The sequence below is a fragment of the Macrotis lagotis genome, chromosome 5 (genome assembly GCF_037893015.1).
Source record: "Macrotis lagotis isolate mMagLag1 chromosome 5, bilby.v1.9.chrom.fasta, whole genome shotgun sequence".
NCBI classification, from domain to species: domain Eukaryota; kingdom Metazoa; phylum Chordata; class Mammalia; order Peramelemorphia; family Peramelidae; genus Macrotis; species Macrotis lagotis.
In genome coordinates this window covers 255,746,876-255,763,532 of record NC_133662.1, presented here as the reverse complement: position 1 = coordinate 255,763,532, position 16,657 = coordinate 255,746,876, and the positions used below count along the sequence as shown (strand labels likewise).

At 45.7% G+C, this 16,657-nt stretch overlaps 1 protein-coding gene across 3 annotated transcripts in view; it reads left to right on the top strand.

The window, feature by feature from the left end:
- Positions 1-16,657, top strand: part of CUX1 (cut like homeobox 1) — a 407,456-nt gene that overhangs the window by 150,268 nt on the left and 240,531 nt on the right. For all 3 annotated transcript variants that reach the window (XM_074189479.1, XM_074189480.1, XM_074189478.1), the window contains exon 3: positions 14,354-14,401. In XM_074189479.1, the coding sequence (XP_074045580.1) occupies positions 14,354-14,401 (48 nt within the window). The remainder of the gene's footprint in view (positions 1-14,353; positions 14,402-16,657) is intronic.

Genomic DNA, 16,657 nt, shown 5'->3' with positions numbered 1-16,657 from the left:
ATCTATATTTGCCATATATGGTAATAACCGAAAAGTCTGCACCGATCCTCTCGACATTTATGGACTTCTGATTCATCTGTCAGAGCCAGCAGCCTCAGCCAAGAGATAGAGAATTTGTTCAACTATCTCATTCCTAAATTGCTGCCACAAAAGAAGGAATTTGGTGCATTCACATGAAGACAGATCCAGCCCCGAGGCCGAGCTTGGGACTGGCAAGCATCTTGATGCAGGTTGCTGGTGGCATTCTGGAAGGGACCTCTTTGTGCTGGTACCCCAATGCTGGCCAGCTCTCTGGCTACCAGTCACTTCCTATAACTCTGAGTTGGCAGTATTGGATAGGATTCTGCTTCTGCAGTGGAGGCCTCCTCCCTGAATTGAGCCTTGCCTGGTTGGCCTTGGTCTTCTGCTCTGTCAAATGAGGAGGTTGGACTCCATGTCTCAAGAGGTTCCTTCTGGTCCCAGATGTGGAATCCTATGAAGTCTTATAGATAAAACCTGAAAAATAGCTCATGTCATAGGTCCCTTCTTTCCCTGCTAATGTTTATCCCACCGGTTCTCTTCCATGGACACGTTGCCTCTTAAGTTGCTGTTAGGTATGATGTCCGGTTCTGTTTTCGGGCCAGGCCAGAGAGGGAGCAGACCCCCAGAATTCCCTTCTCTGACTTTCACATCCTGTAGTTGCAAATCTGTGCTGTCTTTCATCCTTGCAAAGCCTTGCCCCAGCTCACAGTTCAGTCTTCTGAATTTGGGAATTAGTCCCAGAAGAGACCATATATTACAGGGCTGACAGTGAGATGCTATTTGAAATACTTTTAGAGGCTGCAAAAAGCCAGCCGTCAAAGTGAAACAATATGCCAGATTGCTAGGAGTCAGGGATTGGGGGCTTTGATTTCTCCCTTATTATTCTTACATTTGGTTCAGCAAGCTGTTTGTGCCGGGAGCTAGTTTCTTACCCAAATTCCATCGCAGGTGTATGACTTAGGAAATAGAGAAGCACAATCAAAAGCCCTTTTGTGACTTATTTTATTTCATTGAATTAAAGGGACCTTAAGAATGACATTCGGTCCCAAGTCAGCTCTTCCTAACCCAGGACCGCTGTCCCACCAACCCACTTCACCTGCTCCTCTGCACCCAAACCCCATGAAGACTGAATCAAGGGGCAGGGGGAGGAAAACTGGTCATCTCATCTACAAAATTATCCCACTTTCCTAATCTGTATTGGTTTGGAGTAAATGGCTGTATCTCCTGCTCCCTCTGAGTCTTCCTGTTTCTTTCTCCCTCCTTCCTTCTCACTTCCCTTCTCTTCTTCCCTTTTTCCTCTCTTCCCTCCCTCTTTCTGTTCTTTCTTCCATTTCCCTTCTTTCTTTGAAGTTTCTCTTTTCCTTTCTCTCCTTTTCCCTAGTTTCTTTTCTCCACCCTACATATCCTTGTCTTCCCTCTTCCCCTCTCTTTTTCTTCCCTTCCTCCCTTCTTTCCTCTCACTTTCCTCCAACAGTATTAGGAGATGGGTGAGGAGGGCAGGGCAGGGCAGGGCATTCCAGAGGGGCCTGGAAGCCACCCTACGTTCAGCCTCCCTGGGTCCACCTCGTCGAAACTGCTTAAGCCAAGGATCAGTGAGTCTGAATGAATCCTGTGACGCATTTTTCCCCTCACTGTTTACAAAACTTTTTTATTTGAAAAGAACTTTACCACCATCTTGTATTGTTTTAATCATTCCCCTGGACAGAGACTAACATTGCAGATCCACAGTCCAGTTGGTGCTCTCCTGCCCCCGACAAGGCAGTGCCAAGGTCTGTCTGGAGGGCTCCACCACGCCTCCCCTCTCCATCCCTGGAACGTTCCCAACAGAACGACTTCCCTGGTCTCTTCTGTCAGTCTTGTTTCCCAGCCCAGAAGCTCCCGGAAACCAGGCTCTGACTTGGCTTTATAAAAAAGAACTGGAAAATGCCTCTTCATTCATTCATTCATTCATTCATTCATTCATTCATTTACTCCAAGCCAATATCGAGTGATCTGGAAAGTGGAAGAATTTTGTAGATGATGAGAATGGCCAGTTTTCCTCTATTGCATCTGCCTGCCCCTTGATTCAATCTTCATGGGGTTTGGGTGCAGAGGAGCAGGTGAAGTGGGCCAGTGGTGCTGACTCTGGGACTGAATGTCATTTGTCTCCCATGGTCAAGGCATTCCCTTAGTCAGGGTTCTGCAGAGATGAGTTGATTATGTTGTTAGAAGTTCACTGTTACTATTCTTTCTGCTTTGGGGACTGGAAAAGACCATACCAGGCGAATTACATTTCCAGAGGACTTGATAATGTTTCCAGAGTTCTGTTTTCACAGCCGCCATATGAGCTATTCACATGGTACAGCTGTATTAGCCCATTTTACAGCTAGGTGAAGTGAGGCCCAGGGAGAGTAAGCAGTTTATGTGCATTTAGAGAAAGGAGTCAAAGCCAGGGGCTTCTCTCCCAAGCCAGTGGTCTTCTTTCCAGCAGCCATGGTGACCTTGGTGTTTTAGAAATTAAATCCTGAAGAATATAACCTAACATCCATACTAGTAGAATGCAAACTGATAACCCTTGGACATTCACCTACCACAACCACAAAGTTTTACTTTCTTGGGGAAATGTCTACACGTACCCAAAATGCACCTGGGCACGCAGATACACATTTATGCACAGACTCATGGATGGATGCATACATACATGAAATTCATACAGACATCTAGATGGATGCACACAGAGGAGAGCCACTTTGCCAAAGTGAGTACCAAGTTAGATACAGAGAGACACATACATACATGTGTGTGTAAAACATGTTTGTGCACACATGGAGGCCACTCAGAATGGTGGGTCAGTTCCAGATTATTTTTGTGTAGATACATACATACATACACTTGTCTAAACATGCATACCTAGAGAGGTACACATGCAGAGAGGCACATATGTGTGAAGCATGCCTACATGGAGGCACACATGTGTGAAGCATGTGTGTAGGCACACGGGAACCACTCAGCATGTCAGGTTGATTTCAAATTCATGTGTTTGTATACATGTATACATGCATAGGTAGGCATGGATGCATGTGTGTAAACCAGACTGTCGAAACATGTGCACACATGTTTGTATAAAACACATCATATACATGGGAACCACTTGGAATGTCGGGGTGCTTTCAGAGCTGTGGATTTTATTCCCACATCCATCCACATACCCATGTACACAATCGTCGTGTGTGACATCTGAGCATTTCCTTCTTTAGTCTTCATGTATACTTTCGACCCCAGCTTTTTGGAGACTCTGCTTCTGAGCAGCACCTCCGCAACCACGGGACCATCTGGATCAGTTGGACAAGCTCGTATCAGGAAACAGGGATGACTTTTTTCTTTCCCTTTTGGCCAAACTCTTCGTATGTTTACTTTTTCTTGTTTTGGTCATTTCTTCTCTGTTTTGGTTTTAACGGGCTCATGAGGTCAGATGTTAGTGGCCGGGAGGGTCACCTGACAGGAGTTGTATTGATCTGCACATGTGTGAAGGGGCAATTCTGTTTTTTTATGATGAACTTAAGCATCAGATATGGACATTTCAAAGTAGAAAGAGCAAAAAAAGAGGATTGTGTCTGAGGTGGGGAGCAGTTTCTGTTAGAAACGGGGGCTTTTTAAAGTGGATATTAAATTTGATGTGGTCGTAACATCTCCCTTTGCAGCCCTTTCTGAAGTTTTGTTTCTCCTTGTGTTTTTATGGTTTATTAATGTTCTTTCTTTTCTTTTTTGCATCTTTCTTAAATATTCATTCTCTGGCACCCCCATAGGTAACCCCCCCATTGACTGCACAGCTTTATGATTATTGGGGGAGGGAGACAGATCTGGGAGGTACAGAAGTGAGACTGGAGCAGCTCAGACAAAAAGACCATTGCCCGGGACCCCTCTCCTCAGATGGGGTCCTCTGCTTGTGCCTCTGTTCTGGGGGCTTCTGTCTGACACCCCCCCCCCAGATCCAGAGGTCCAGATAAGGTCCTGTGTCTTCTCACATCCCCAAGGGATCCTTCTTCTAGGGTTCTTCCCAGGGCCACTGCTGGGCACTGTTGTGAGTGGCTAGTTCTTCTGCTTTTGTCTTGTCAACCCTTGACCACTGTGGCTCTCAGTCACGAGGGCCCCAGGCAGTGAGGCGGGCCCTTCAGAGCTGGGGCTCAGGTGCCTTCTTCCTGAGATGAGGTGAGGTTGTGTGCATTCATGCATTTTCCTAAAACCTTTTGTAGGGTACAAGGAACACATTCTTGTGGGTCACTAATCTGGTACAAAGAGAAAGAGTTATGTGTGCCCCCCCCCACCCCAGAGAATAGTAGAAGGCCTCAGCATGCCCTAGACTTCCTCTTCAATGTCAGCAGGGGACTAACAGTTCCAGTCCCAATCCCCTGGATCCAAGTCTGCCAGCCTAGAAACTGGAGGCATCTTTGAGGCCTCCCATCGCTTCACTGTCCTCAGATTCCAACCCTTTGAAGCCCCTCTCCAGTTGGTGTCTGCTGCCTTCCTCCAAGTGCCATGTCTAGTCTGGGTTTCTACCGATCACCTTATGGCAAAGATCACTGTAGCCACTTCCAAAATTTCAGCCATCAGTCTTGTCTCAAACCCAGGATATCCTCCGCATGCCCCTGCTAGACTAAGCTTCCTAAGTTCCCCCTTTGCTTCTAGAATGCTGCCTGGGTGATGGTTCTAGAATCAGCCTCAGAAGCTCCACCATTGCCGGGACTGGGAGCAAGGAGAAATCATCTAGTTTCTGAGCCTCAGTTTCCCTCGACTGTTAAACATGGATAACCATTTACATAATGCACTTTTTATAGTTGTGTGGAAACAGCTTTATCCACTTTAAGTCAGCACAGGGCCATAGAATTGGAGAGAGAGGTTTAAATGCCACTTCTGACCCTTCCCCTGGGCCACCTTGGGCAAGACTCGAGTCCTCAGTTTCCCCATCTGTAAGCTCCATGACCACTAAGGTTCTTCTAGCTCTGACTCCAGAATCCTAGGGAAGAACTAAGTAAAGGAAGCTATTTTCATGATAGTTCGTGATCCAGGCTTCCTTCTTCCTACCTAATTGGCACTGAGCCCAGCAGCTTCCCACAATGCCATGCCACACAGAGGTCTACCTCCACGTGCCACCTTCGTGAATGAACGAATGGATGAAACAGCATTTATTCAGGACTTATTATGAGCTGAGTTAAGAAGACCCAGCATCCCCAGGTCAAATACAGCCTCAGGCACTTCCTGGCTGAGTAACCGTGTTGGCCTCAGTTTCCTCATCTGTAAAATGAGCTGGAGAAGAAAATAGCAAACTAGTGCAGAGTCTGCCAGGAAAACTCCAAATGGGGTCATAGAGAGTCAGACGTGAGTGAAAAATGACAGAACAGCAGCCACAAACGTACTAAACACTGAGTACCAAAAGAAAAGGGAGCTAGCTCCTCCTTCCTATGTACTGCTCCAGTCCTTGTGATCGTGATCCCCTCAGTAGTCAGGTTGGTGGTAAGGTTCAGTGTGCCTCCAGTAGTAATTAATGGCAGATGTGATGGGCCACTATCTTGTTGCAAGAAATGGAGTTGGGATTGTTGCTTCTTATTGAAACAGTTGATTGAACCTATCCTTGACCCACCTGTTAAGAAGGTGGTTCATGGATCTGTGGGGACTGAGGGGGTTAGCATCCAGCCAGGTGGGGCATCCAGCACCCTTTGACTTTCATTTTGTCCATTTGTCCTGACCTGACCTGACCAATAATGATAATATGAGCACGGGATGATCTATATATATATATATATATATGTATATATATATATATATGCATGCATATATATGTATATGAATTCTCTCTATAATATCTTATTTGATTCATATCACCACTCTTAGGAGACAGGAGAAATGTGGGAGTGGAAAGAAAGATGAGTCATTCATGAGAGGAGCTGGGAGGACCAATAGGCAACTCGTGTGCTCTGTGGGACCCTGAGGAAAGCCCCAGTTTTTTAGTGGAGCCTTTGTGGCCCAGACATGGAAGGAATTGGCTAAGTGAAGGGCTCCATTGTTATAAGGAATAGTCATGGCAGTGAGAACATTCACATGTTGGAATATTCTATTGATGTTTCATCTCTTACACCTGATTGATATAGTTTCAGGAAAAACAACTATCATAGAAAAAGAATGTTTATTCCTTCTTTTTTTCTGCTAGCTTTTACGTTGGAAAAAAATAGGTCATGAGCAGTCACCTAAATTGACTACTGATAAATAATTAAAACTAATGGATTTTACCACGATCTTTGAGAAAGTACCAAGACATTCCATTTCTACTACACAGAAGGAGAGGGGTTTTTTTTTAGTCATTTATACCAGGAAATGCCATTTATGATGATTTCCAACCTCTGTTCCATCCCTTTTTTGGATAAGGCCTGAACAAACCCATGTTAATCTGTAGAAGTGAGGAATAGCAAATCAATGGTAACATGTTCCATTGTCTAATGATTAATAATGGTGAGAAGTCTATAGAGGCCTAAAATAAGAAGCTTTACTTTCTCCTGAGTCCCATTTTAAGTTCAGTCCCAGAATGACTCACATTGGGTTTAACTTGCCTTTTGTTTGTACTTTATGCTTAGGGGATCATGCTCCCAGGGCTGGCCAGACCTTTGTTTGGGCTTTTAGTCCAACCCCCTCTTTTTACTGCTTAGGAGACTGAGACCCATAGAATGGCAGGGACATCCCCAGGGTGACCTGGCTAATGAATAATGGGGCCAGGCTTGGACCCAAGGTGCTGGGGTTACCACCATCCATCCTCTAGGCTGATCCCAGCCACAAAGATCACTGTTGTAGATTATGGAAGCCAAGGGTTGGCTAGTTCTAACTTTCAAAAAAAAAGGGCCTATGACTACCTTTAAGGTTAATCAGCAATATCAACATTTTCTCCATCGCTTTCAATTTAAATGTTCACACTGAAATGTCATGGTCAGTCTTTGTGAGCCCAAGCCAGCTACTTACAGCCATAGCCTTGGAGACTGGTCTCCAGTGAAATACAGAAAACCCTTTAACAAAATAATCTCTAAACCTTCTGAGGGTTCTCTGTTGATCTCTTCTACTTGGCATGTTCAGATGTGATAGACAAGGATGTAAAATGATTTTTCCCTCTGTTTTAATGGTTGAGGGGAATCAGTAAGGTACAGTAGAGAGAGTATTAGATTGGGGGTCAAGGTCAGGTTCAACTCCTGCTTCTCTCATTTCCTTGCAGGAGCAGCAAGGTCCTGTCTTGTTCTAGTCTAGACCTAGGATCCTATTGGCCTTGGGATGACTTGGTGCTTGCTATGGAAAGCTTTCAGAAAAAAATAAAGTGGACACCTGCTATGGTTTAACTCCATGAAGTCCCTGGGAACCTCAGTTTCCCTAGACAGCCTGGCATCCCAGGTCTCTGCTTTGTCACCTACAAGTATCCCTGTCACATCATGGCACCACCAAGATCTGGAAAATCTATCTAAAATTCAAGCTAAAATGGCAGGGACATCCCCAGGGTGACCTGGCTGACAAATAAAGGGGCCAGGATTGGAACCAAGGTGCTAGGGTTACCACCATCCATCCTCTAGGCCTCTAGTATTTATGGGACCTTATTATAAAACTAGGTTATAGTCTCTTTGTCATCTGCTGGCCTTTGCATGTTGTCTGTGACTTCTGCGAAACTCCCCAGCTATCCCCATTTAATTTCTTATGTCAACCCACAATATATTGAAGCCACAATAGGGAAAGTCTTGATGTGGAAGGGATTAGTGTATTGACAGGAGCACATCCTCATTTTCTGTAGTAGCCCCATCAAGGCATTTTCCTGGAGGTTGGGGTGGATGCTGGGCTTCAGATATAGGTTTGACCTCGGGAATTTTGGCCAAACCTGATGTCCAGAAGGCTGTAGTTGAATAATTCCTGGGTTGTAGTGTGAGGTCTAGCCAGGGAAACACTGAAAAGTCTCTGGTAAATTTGCCAGCTCCATCTCCTCTCCTGCCACCAAAATCTACCTTTTAGAGCTCAGAGCTTCAGGTGAGTCATCAAAAGAAAGCACAAGCCACAAACTGGGTCAGCATGGAGTTTGAGGTAGACCCCTGTCTCTCCCCACTAATAGCTTCTGGATAAGCTTAGAATTTCCATTTAAATCTGGTATCTGTGAATTTAGTGAACTTTATCTTTTAGACTAGGAATTCTTAAACTGGACACCTTTTAACTTTATTTAAAAGTATCTTAGTGGTGCAGTGGGTAGAACACTGGCCCTGGGGTCAGGAGGACCTGAGTTCAAATCCAGCCTCAGACACTAAATAATTACCTAGCTATGTGACCTTGGGCAAGTCAGTTAACCCAATTGCCTTGCAAAAACCTAAAAATATATATATATATATATATCTTAGTGACTATATTTTGATAAGTGAATTTCCTCTGTGATCCTTTGGTGGTGGTGGATTTTGGAGTAGAGGTTGGGGTTCCATTTTAAAACATCTTTCAGGGATGAACTCCCTGGGCTTCACCAGATTGCCCAAGAAGTTTGGGGTACAATCTGCCTTGAACTCAAACATGGTGAAGAAACCCCTCTCCTTTAGGCCATTTTGGGTATATATTTCCGGGATCTATGCTAAAGAGGAAGCCAAGGGGTTAAATGGTTCCAGTTCTGTGGGTACCATCTATCACCTCCCTCTCCATCAATAACATTTCATCCATCTTTTCATTGTCTTCAGTTGTATCAGGGTTCCAGCCTCCTCTTTTGGTTTCAAGAGTTAAACCACATCCCAGCCCTTTAGTATACCTCCATAAAACAAGGCTATTTAAAAGAAAGAAGGCCGGGGAGCTTGTTCCCCTCTTCTGTGATGAGCCAGGTCTGAAATAGAATGTGACAGCTGCACTCCCGATGCCGGGGCTGCTGATCATCCTGGGCAGCTTCTCTGAATGACTCCCCGCGCAAACCCTGGGACCTCCCCCAGCCATGGTTGACACTGGGTGCCACAGCTTCAGGACAGATTCTAGAACCCATGGAGCTGGGGGTGGGGGCAAGGAGATGCGCTTGCCCCCGTGCTCTTGGGAAGTCATTTATTATGGAAGATCAAAGGACTTTTGTCACAAATCATGAGCTACAGACACCTCAGTGATAAACAAGTTATCCTGTAGAGCAAGGGGAGCCAGCTTCAGGAAGGTTTCAAAACCATTGCAAATAGAGTGCACCCCTTGGTCTTTGTTGGGGGGCACGATGCCAGGAAACCAGTAATGAGGTAAAGTGGAACCTCATTATTTTGGTTTTGATGTGGGAAATGACAGGTCTAAAGTTGGGGAATTAATGTATCCTATCCCCTCCCAGAAACAATCATTTTAAAATGGTTTGATACTCAGTCTTTTAAATACAACTTTATTACTTTATGACATATTAGAGCAGTCATTTACATACAAATTGTAGATATTCCAAAGGATATTGAGGTTTTTTTTTTCTCTTCCTCTCCATAGATTAACCAGCCTCCTAGAATCTTATTTACAACCTTAATTTCTTTAACAAATAGTTCTTTCTATAAAATAAGCTTTCGGCTCATCCCAGGAGATTCCTAGGGCTTCTGAGCTTTTGCTACTTGGTTCCACCGGGCTTAAGGTATTTGAAGGTCCTCTAAAGCTGGCTCCCCAGATTTATGCTCCTCCCAATCCCCTGATGGGGCAGGGAGGAGATCCAAGAGGAAAGATGGGTGCAGCGAATCTGGAGGAGCTCTTGGGGAGTGGGCTGGCGGCCGCAGAGACCCACCCAGGTGCCCCGTGGTGAAAGTCTATAGAGGAACAGGCCCTGTGCCTAGTTGGTCCTCCAGTGACCTGCGTCGGCCAGGCAGGGGGGCAGAGTCCCTGCCCAGCTCTCAGAAGCTCCCTCTGTTTTCTCCCTCGGTGGAGAAGGAGACAATCATGCCCGTCTGGCTCCCCGTATTTTGCAGAAGAACTAACAAACATGGTTCATAAATGGACAAACTGGTTTTTAAATGGGAATAAATCACAAGTGAGAAAAATTCTTGGGCCTACTAAGACACATTGGATATTGATCCCCTGCTTGATCACACCTCAGTGTGTCCGCATCGTAGCCCTTTGGGTTCTGCTAGCAAACTTGAGGGCTCTTTGGGGTAAGTGGTCCAGGAACAGAAGACCCCAAAGGGGCCGGAAATGAGGAACCGTTTCATGGTTCCATAAGCTAGCGTTTTTATTTTTTTAAGTCTTTTGTCTATGTAGTATTTTGTTTATGTGTTCCGTTGGGCCCTCCCCTTCCCTCTCCCTTTGTTTGAAAATTTCAGGAAAATGCTTTGGTGTGGGCTTGCAAGTGGCTGATTCTTCAGGGCTCGATTCCTCCCCAGACAGCAAAGGGCATTACATTTTAAGATGACAATAAATCATCCAGTGTCCTTGCTAAGTGACATTAGAGATCCCCATGGGTCAGGATTGAGCATCTGTATTTTTGTCTCTTCGCTTTAGTACAGCGAGGGCAGAATTCTGTGTGACATGCAGATAATATTTGCAGGCAGTGTGTGATGAGGAATTTCTCAGGGTGCCAAAAATAAATTTAGCAGGAGTGATTTTTAGCTGATGACTTGAGGTCTGTGTACAGTTTTGTTTGCTGGGGTATCTCTCCCTCCCTCTATCTCTCAGTTTTCCTTTCTGTACCCCCAAAACAGGTTCTTTTTGTAAACAGTAGCAGACAATGTCCAGGGTTTGGGTTCAGGAAGCTCTGGGTTCAAATCTTACCTTGGACATTTGGTTCCAATTTGGGGGCAAATCATTTACTCCACTTTTCTGTGACTTGCTTTCCCTCATCTGTAAATGAAAGAGGTTGGACTCAATGGTCTCCAAGGGGTCTGTGATCCTGTGACTAAAACTTGAATTATGAAATGAAGTGATTTTTTTTAACAAATATAACTAATTTGTTCACGTGACTAAGAAGGGACATGGTGAAGGTAGCAAACATAGCAGAAGTGTTTATTTTCCACTGTTTAAAAGCCCCTATAGTCTCATACCTTGTTAGTGGGTGGCAGGAGGACATAAAGAAACAACTTTGGCATGGCCTGGTCTTTTTCAAAACCTGGGGAAAATAGCTCATTGCCCAGCTGATGGGGATCAGTTTGACCAGGCAGCTTGCCGCATTAGAGTGGGTCTGAAGAAGGAATCCACCATTGTTTATTTATTCTTTTCCTTCTTCCTTCAAAGTTTGTATTAGGGGGATTCCATTAGGCCTTTAAAAGTCAGCGTGGTGTAGTGGCAAATCTATTTTATTTGCAGCCAGAGGACCTGGGTTCAAATCCTTGTGTTGCTGTGGGTTGGACTGGATGGTCTTTGCAGACCCTTCCCTGTCTGGAGCCAGTATATAAAGCTTATCTTCAATGGTCAGTATAGGGACTTGGTCCATTTACCTTTTCAAGTAGATCTTGGAAAGAGCTGTTGATGGTCTTCACATGATGGTGTTTGTCCTTCATTCTTGAAGAAGACCATGACATTAGAAATGTGATGCCATGACAAGCATGTGAATTGGATTTCAGTGTATGTGGGGGGAGGGGTTATATCACCAGCCTCACTTTCTGCTCCAGAGCCATCTGGGTCCAGTGGTCAAACATGGATCACGATGACAGAAGATGGTCCCGAATGAGAGGCAATCAGGATGAAGTGACTTGCCCAAGGTCACACAGTTAGTAAGGGTCCAGTGTCTGAGGCTGGATTCAAACTCCTGTCCTTCTGACTCCAGGGCCAGTGCTCTATCCACTGCACCACCTAGCTGCCTTTGACCTTCACATACTGTTAGGAGAATGTTGAATATCTCTGCTTTTCTGTCTCCATTTACCTTTCAGGTCAGTCGTGCAGCCAACACATTAAACACTGGCTGTGTTCACAAGCTGTCTCTCAGTTGCTTTTTCTGCTGCAGTCATTGCTGCATTCTTTTTTTTTTCTTTTTCTTTTTTTAGTTTTTGCAAGGCAATGGGGGTTAAGTGGCTTGCCCAAGGCCACACAGCTAGGTAATTATTAAGTGTCTGAGGCTGGAATTGAACCCAGGTACTCTTGACTCCAGGGCCGGTGCTTTATCCACTACGCCACCTAGCTGCCCCCATTACTGCATTCTTGATAAGCATCCCTAATTAGTGAGAGAACATTGAGGTTGGAAAGCTGGGACCTGACAGTGAGGAAAAATTTGGGGTGGATTTATTTTAAAGCAGGATACTCAGTTCCTAATATGTGCTTGTTAATGGCTTCTTCATTCATTCATTAAAAGTACCATCCTGGGTGTCTGGGCCAAGCCTGTTGCATGTCCTGACCTCTTCAGTGGACTGCCCATCCAATGGTGTGCCATCCTCAGAACAATGAGCATTCCTTAGGTTTGTAGGGCTGCCATTTTACTCAGAACAGTATCAGTGATAAATGAAGTGATGAGAGTTTGCTTCATAATTCTTCCTACAATTTGTAACTACGTGGGCATCCAGACTTTGCATTGAGACCCTGGTTCCATTTCTCTACTGTCCTCAAGCTTCCTATTCTCCCCTATGCCCTTAGTCCCTCTCAGAGGAGAACCCCACCTCCTACTCAACCATGGAAATCAAGGCCATCAGTCTGAGTGCCATCTTCTCTCACAGCCCTTCTGGTGACCCTAGAGGCGTCCTTGGGGTTTGTCTTGATTCTACCTCCCCCTATGTCTAATCAGTCATCCAAGCTTGTCAGTCCTCTTACCCCGCCCCTCCTCATGCTGTGCCAGTGCTGCCACCTCACCCCACTCCACCACTAGAGCCCGTCGCCATCTTTTCATGCTGGAGCCTTCCACCAAGCTTTGTTTTGCCTCTGCAGCTTCTGCCCATTGGGTCGAGTTCTGCCCTCTGGGGCTGAACAGAATAAAACCATCTTTACGAGGTGATCCTTCAGATACTTGGCCCACCAGGTCTCTTCTCTTCTGGATCATTTTCATTGATCTTTGTAGTCTTGGGAACTGGGGACCTTTTTGTGCCTCAGTGACCTTGAGGGGTCCCCCTTCCTACAGATGGCACCAGAAATACTCCCTAACCCTCCCAAGGTTTCATATGTCTTGCATGTCTATCCAGACCTTGGCCTTTTTGGCTGCTGTGGCGCGATCAATTCGAGTCCTCCTGGTGCCCCCAGTCCCTCCAGATCCATATTAGGTGGGTGAAGTGTGTCTGGCACCATGTTCCAGCCTGTCATCATCTCATTGAATCCTGTCCCTGTCCTTCAGTATCAGTGCTAACCCTTCTCTCTAACTTTGCACTATTGGCAAGGGATATGCATGACATGGATGGGCACATCTACCCAAGTTAGTGAAGAAAAGATTCAATTAAGTGAGTCTTTCTTTGAAATTGAAGAATGTCCACAGTAGCTGTCTTACGCTGCAAATGAGAAAAATCTACCTCCAATGTGCCCAGTTCTGGGTTAGGGTGCTATCAGTTGACTGTCAAAGGCAGGACACCTTTCCCAGGCATAACTTTGGGGGACATTTTTCAAAGTGAAAAGTCACAAAATGAATTTCCACAGGAGCTAAAAGTGTTTTAAAAAGAACTTGCTGCAGTAAAATGAAATTAAAAGACAGTAACAAATTCACCCAAGAAAGCATCTGCCTCATCTCTTAAACTCCCTTCTGGTATCCTGTAAAGGCAGAATTCTCCTCCTTTGCTTAGGCCCAGTTTTCAGTGCCATGGTATATTTTCTAAGACTCAAAACATTTAGCTGAAAGGATCTGAATGGTCTAAATAGGTATTATGTATCCTATCAGTTCTCGGATTGATGAATTCTTAGAATAAGGAATTTCTTAAGCTGTATCAGAATTGGTGGCAAGAGATTCTGAAGTGATTTCTTCCTTTGATGTTTAATTTACATTAATAGTGCATTCAGAAAAGGTTTGAAAGTCAAAGTTATGGTCTGAATCCATTTCATATAGAAACAATGTTCGAACCCAAATCATAACATTTACATCTTATTTCAAGTTGAATTTATTGCAGCAGACCGCACACTATGGAAGCTGACATCACTGAAGAGTGGGGGGGGAGGGCTTTTGTGGGGTGTTTTTTAATCACATAGCGTATAAAATCAGGTGGCCTTTGCGGACCCTTCCCTGTCTGCAAATAAGGGCTCATTATTAAAAGTGAAATCTTAACGACACATGATTAAAATAAAATTTAGATTAAGCAAAGTCAAATTTGTCAATACACTAGAAATGAAAGGGAACGGGGTGGGGGGGTGTTTGGTATTATTAATCATGAACATTTGACTCACAGCTGTTTGGGAGGCCAACCTAACATCTTTTCTTCTCTTTCTTTTTCCTGCGTCTGCCTCCTGATTCATCCTCTTGCCACTTCAGGATCTGCGCAAGCAGGTAGCTCCTTTGTTGAAGAGTTTCCAAGGAGAGGTAAGCTCTGACATTGCTTAGTTTGCACCCTGAGGTCTCTCGATGTGGGAAACTGGTTTTCCTTTTATTCACATTAAATGAATGTCTGTTGTGTAAATGATGTCTTCTGCTTGACCCTTGGCTAGTCATAGCCAGATTGGTCTAATGAAAATTTTGTGGAAATGTCATTTTCCACCTGCCACACCCATTCTTCGGCAAAGGTTTTGGAGAGTTCTTTGGGGTTTGTCTTTCTTTGATGCTGCTGTTTGCTTGGTATTGGGGCAGGGGGTCCACACCTGTGATTTGCTTGGCTTAGGGAACTCCCCAGTGAGGAAGTCCCCCCTCCTCCAATGCAGTCTGGTATTGCCTTGGGCAGTCAAAGATTCAGGGACTTGCCCATGGTCACATGCTAGACTGTGATGGTCTGTACTTTAACCCAGGTTTTCCTGGCTTCAAGGCTACCACTGGGTCCTAAATCGAATAGAATGGATAAATACCGTGTGCCAGTACTCTGCTAAGCTGCCAGGAGAAGGGAGATGCCGCCCACTTTCAGAGAGCTCACCTTCTAGTTGAGGGACTTGGCACATTGGGGGGGGCTCAGCTGTGTGGAGAGTGGAAAGGCCAGTGGACCGAAGAGTAGGTGCAGCAGCAGGGCTGAAGGCAAGGCCAGGGGGTCTTTGGGGGTACGCTATTGGGAAGGGGAGAGTCTGGTTGAATCAGAGAGGATGTTGGGGTGGCAGGCTCCATTTCAATCTGAATAGAGAAGAAGTGATCCTTGTCATAGAGATGTTAAAGTGAGGTTTAATGAATTCTCAGACACCCTGTGGATATGTGATCTTGGGCAAGTCTCTTGGCTCAGGTTACTCACATCTAAAAGACAAGGCTTAAACCAAGGGTCTTTTGTAAAGAAAGTCTTGTGAATTCTGGTGGTGGTTGCTGTTTCTGGTGGCTTTGTGGCCCCCTGGAGACATAGTAGACCCCACAACATCCCCTGAGCAGCAAGCCTCCTGTGTGCTCCCCGCAGTCATCCTGTGCCCTTTTGAGGGAGGAATCTGTGCCCAAAATTGACTTCTTTTTGTGCCAACTGGCCCATCCTGCTGGCCTGGTTGCTCCTGTTAGAAAGATGGAGAACCACAGGCAGACTGGGGGAGGGGAGTAGAAGCAGAGCCTACAGAGAATAGTGGACCAGCCCCGGGCTTCAGGTCCAGAGAGATGTGGACCAGACGGCCTCTCTCAGCCCGTTTTTCTGACTTGTAAAATGGGGAGAATGATAATAATAATAACGGCATTTCTGTCAAGGGAACCAGATGAGCTATTGTGTATATGAAGCACACTGAGACATTTTAGATAAAAATAGTGTTATTAGTTTAAAGTACAAGATAGCTATATTCTCCTGAAATTATTCTTGCCTAAAATTATTAGCTAGATTGACCTCCTGAGCCAGACCTGTGGCCTCTGCAGTCCCAGGGCAGGCCCTCCATCAATCAGGAGGGGCCAGGGAGGGGCCCTGCACATTCCTTGAGGGCTGGTGGGTGCTCTCGTCTGTGAATCGGGGTGCTCTTTCTGCTTTCAGCCCGGATCACCAATTAAGGTCATGCACTTAGGACCAGCCTGAGATAATAGCAGAAAGGATTAAAAATAGGAAATTCTCCCTACTCTGCTGGGCAGAGATTATGACGGATGTTCGGGGTGCCTCAGGGCCCAGGAGATGGTGGACCTTGGGCCTTGACTTTGCCTTGAGAAACTCCCAGAGGCAGGCCCAATGTGGCAGCTGAGGCCCTGGGTTCCAATCCTGTCTCCTCTCTGTGAGGTTGGACAAGGCACCTCATTTCTCACTGTTGGACTCAATTCTCTTGAGAATCCCTTTTAACAGCCATCCTGGTCCTAGGACTTAAGAGTTCCTTAAGCCAACTTGGTGCTCTCCCATCTGACTCCAGACCCAGTGTGTTCCCCAAATCACCCACACTGAGCCCCATGCTCCCCACAGCCTGGCTAGTCACCACTCTGGCCTCCAGGACTTGGATGACTTTCATTGAGGGCACTCTGGACAGCCCCGGCCAGCCAGGATCACCCCCTCCTTGGACTTGAGGCTCGGGTCACCTTGTCTGGTTATTTTCCTTGTCCATCTGCTCTCCACCTGGTTGTGGGCTTCCTGGGCAGAGGAGGGCCCCAGCAGATACTTTATCAATATTCTGGCCTCCCTCCCCCAGGCCAGAGGTCATTCTGAGAAGAAACAGAAGCAGAGCCTGGCTGAGACCGGCTTCCTGTTGTTCCTTA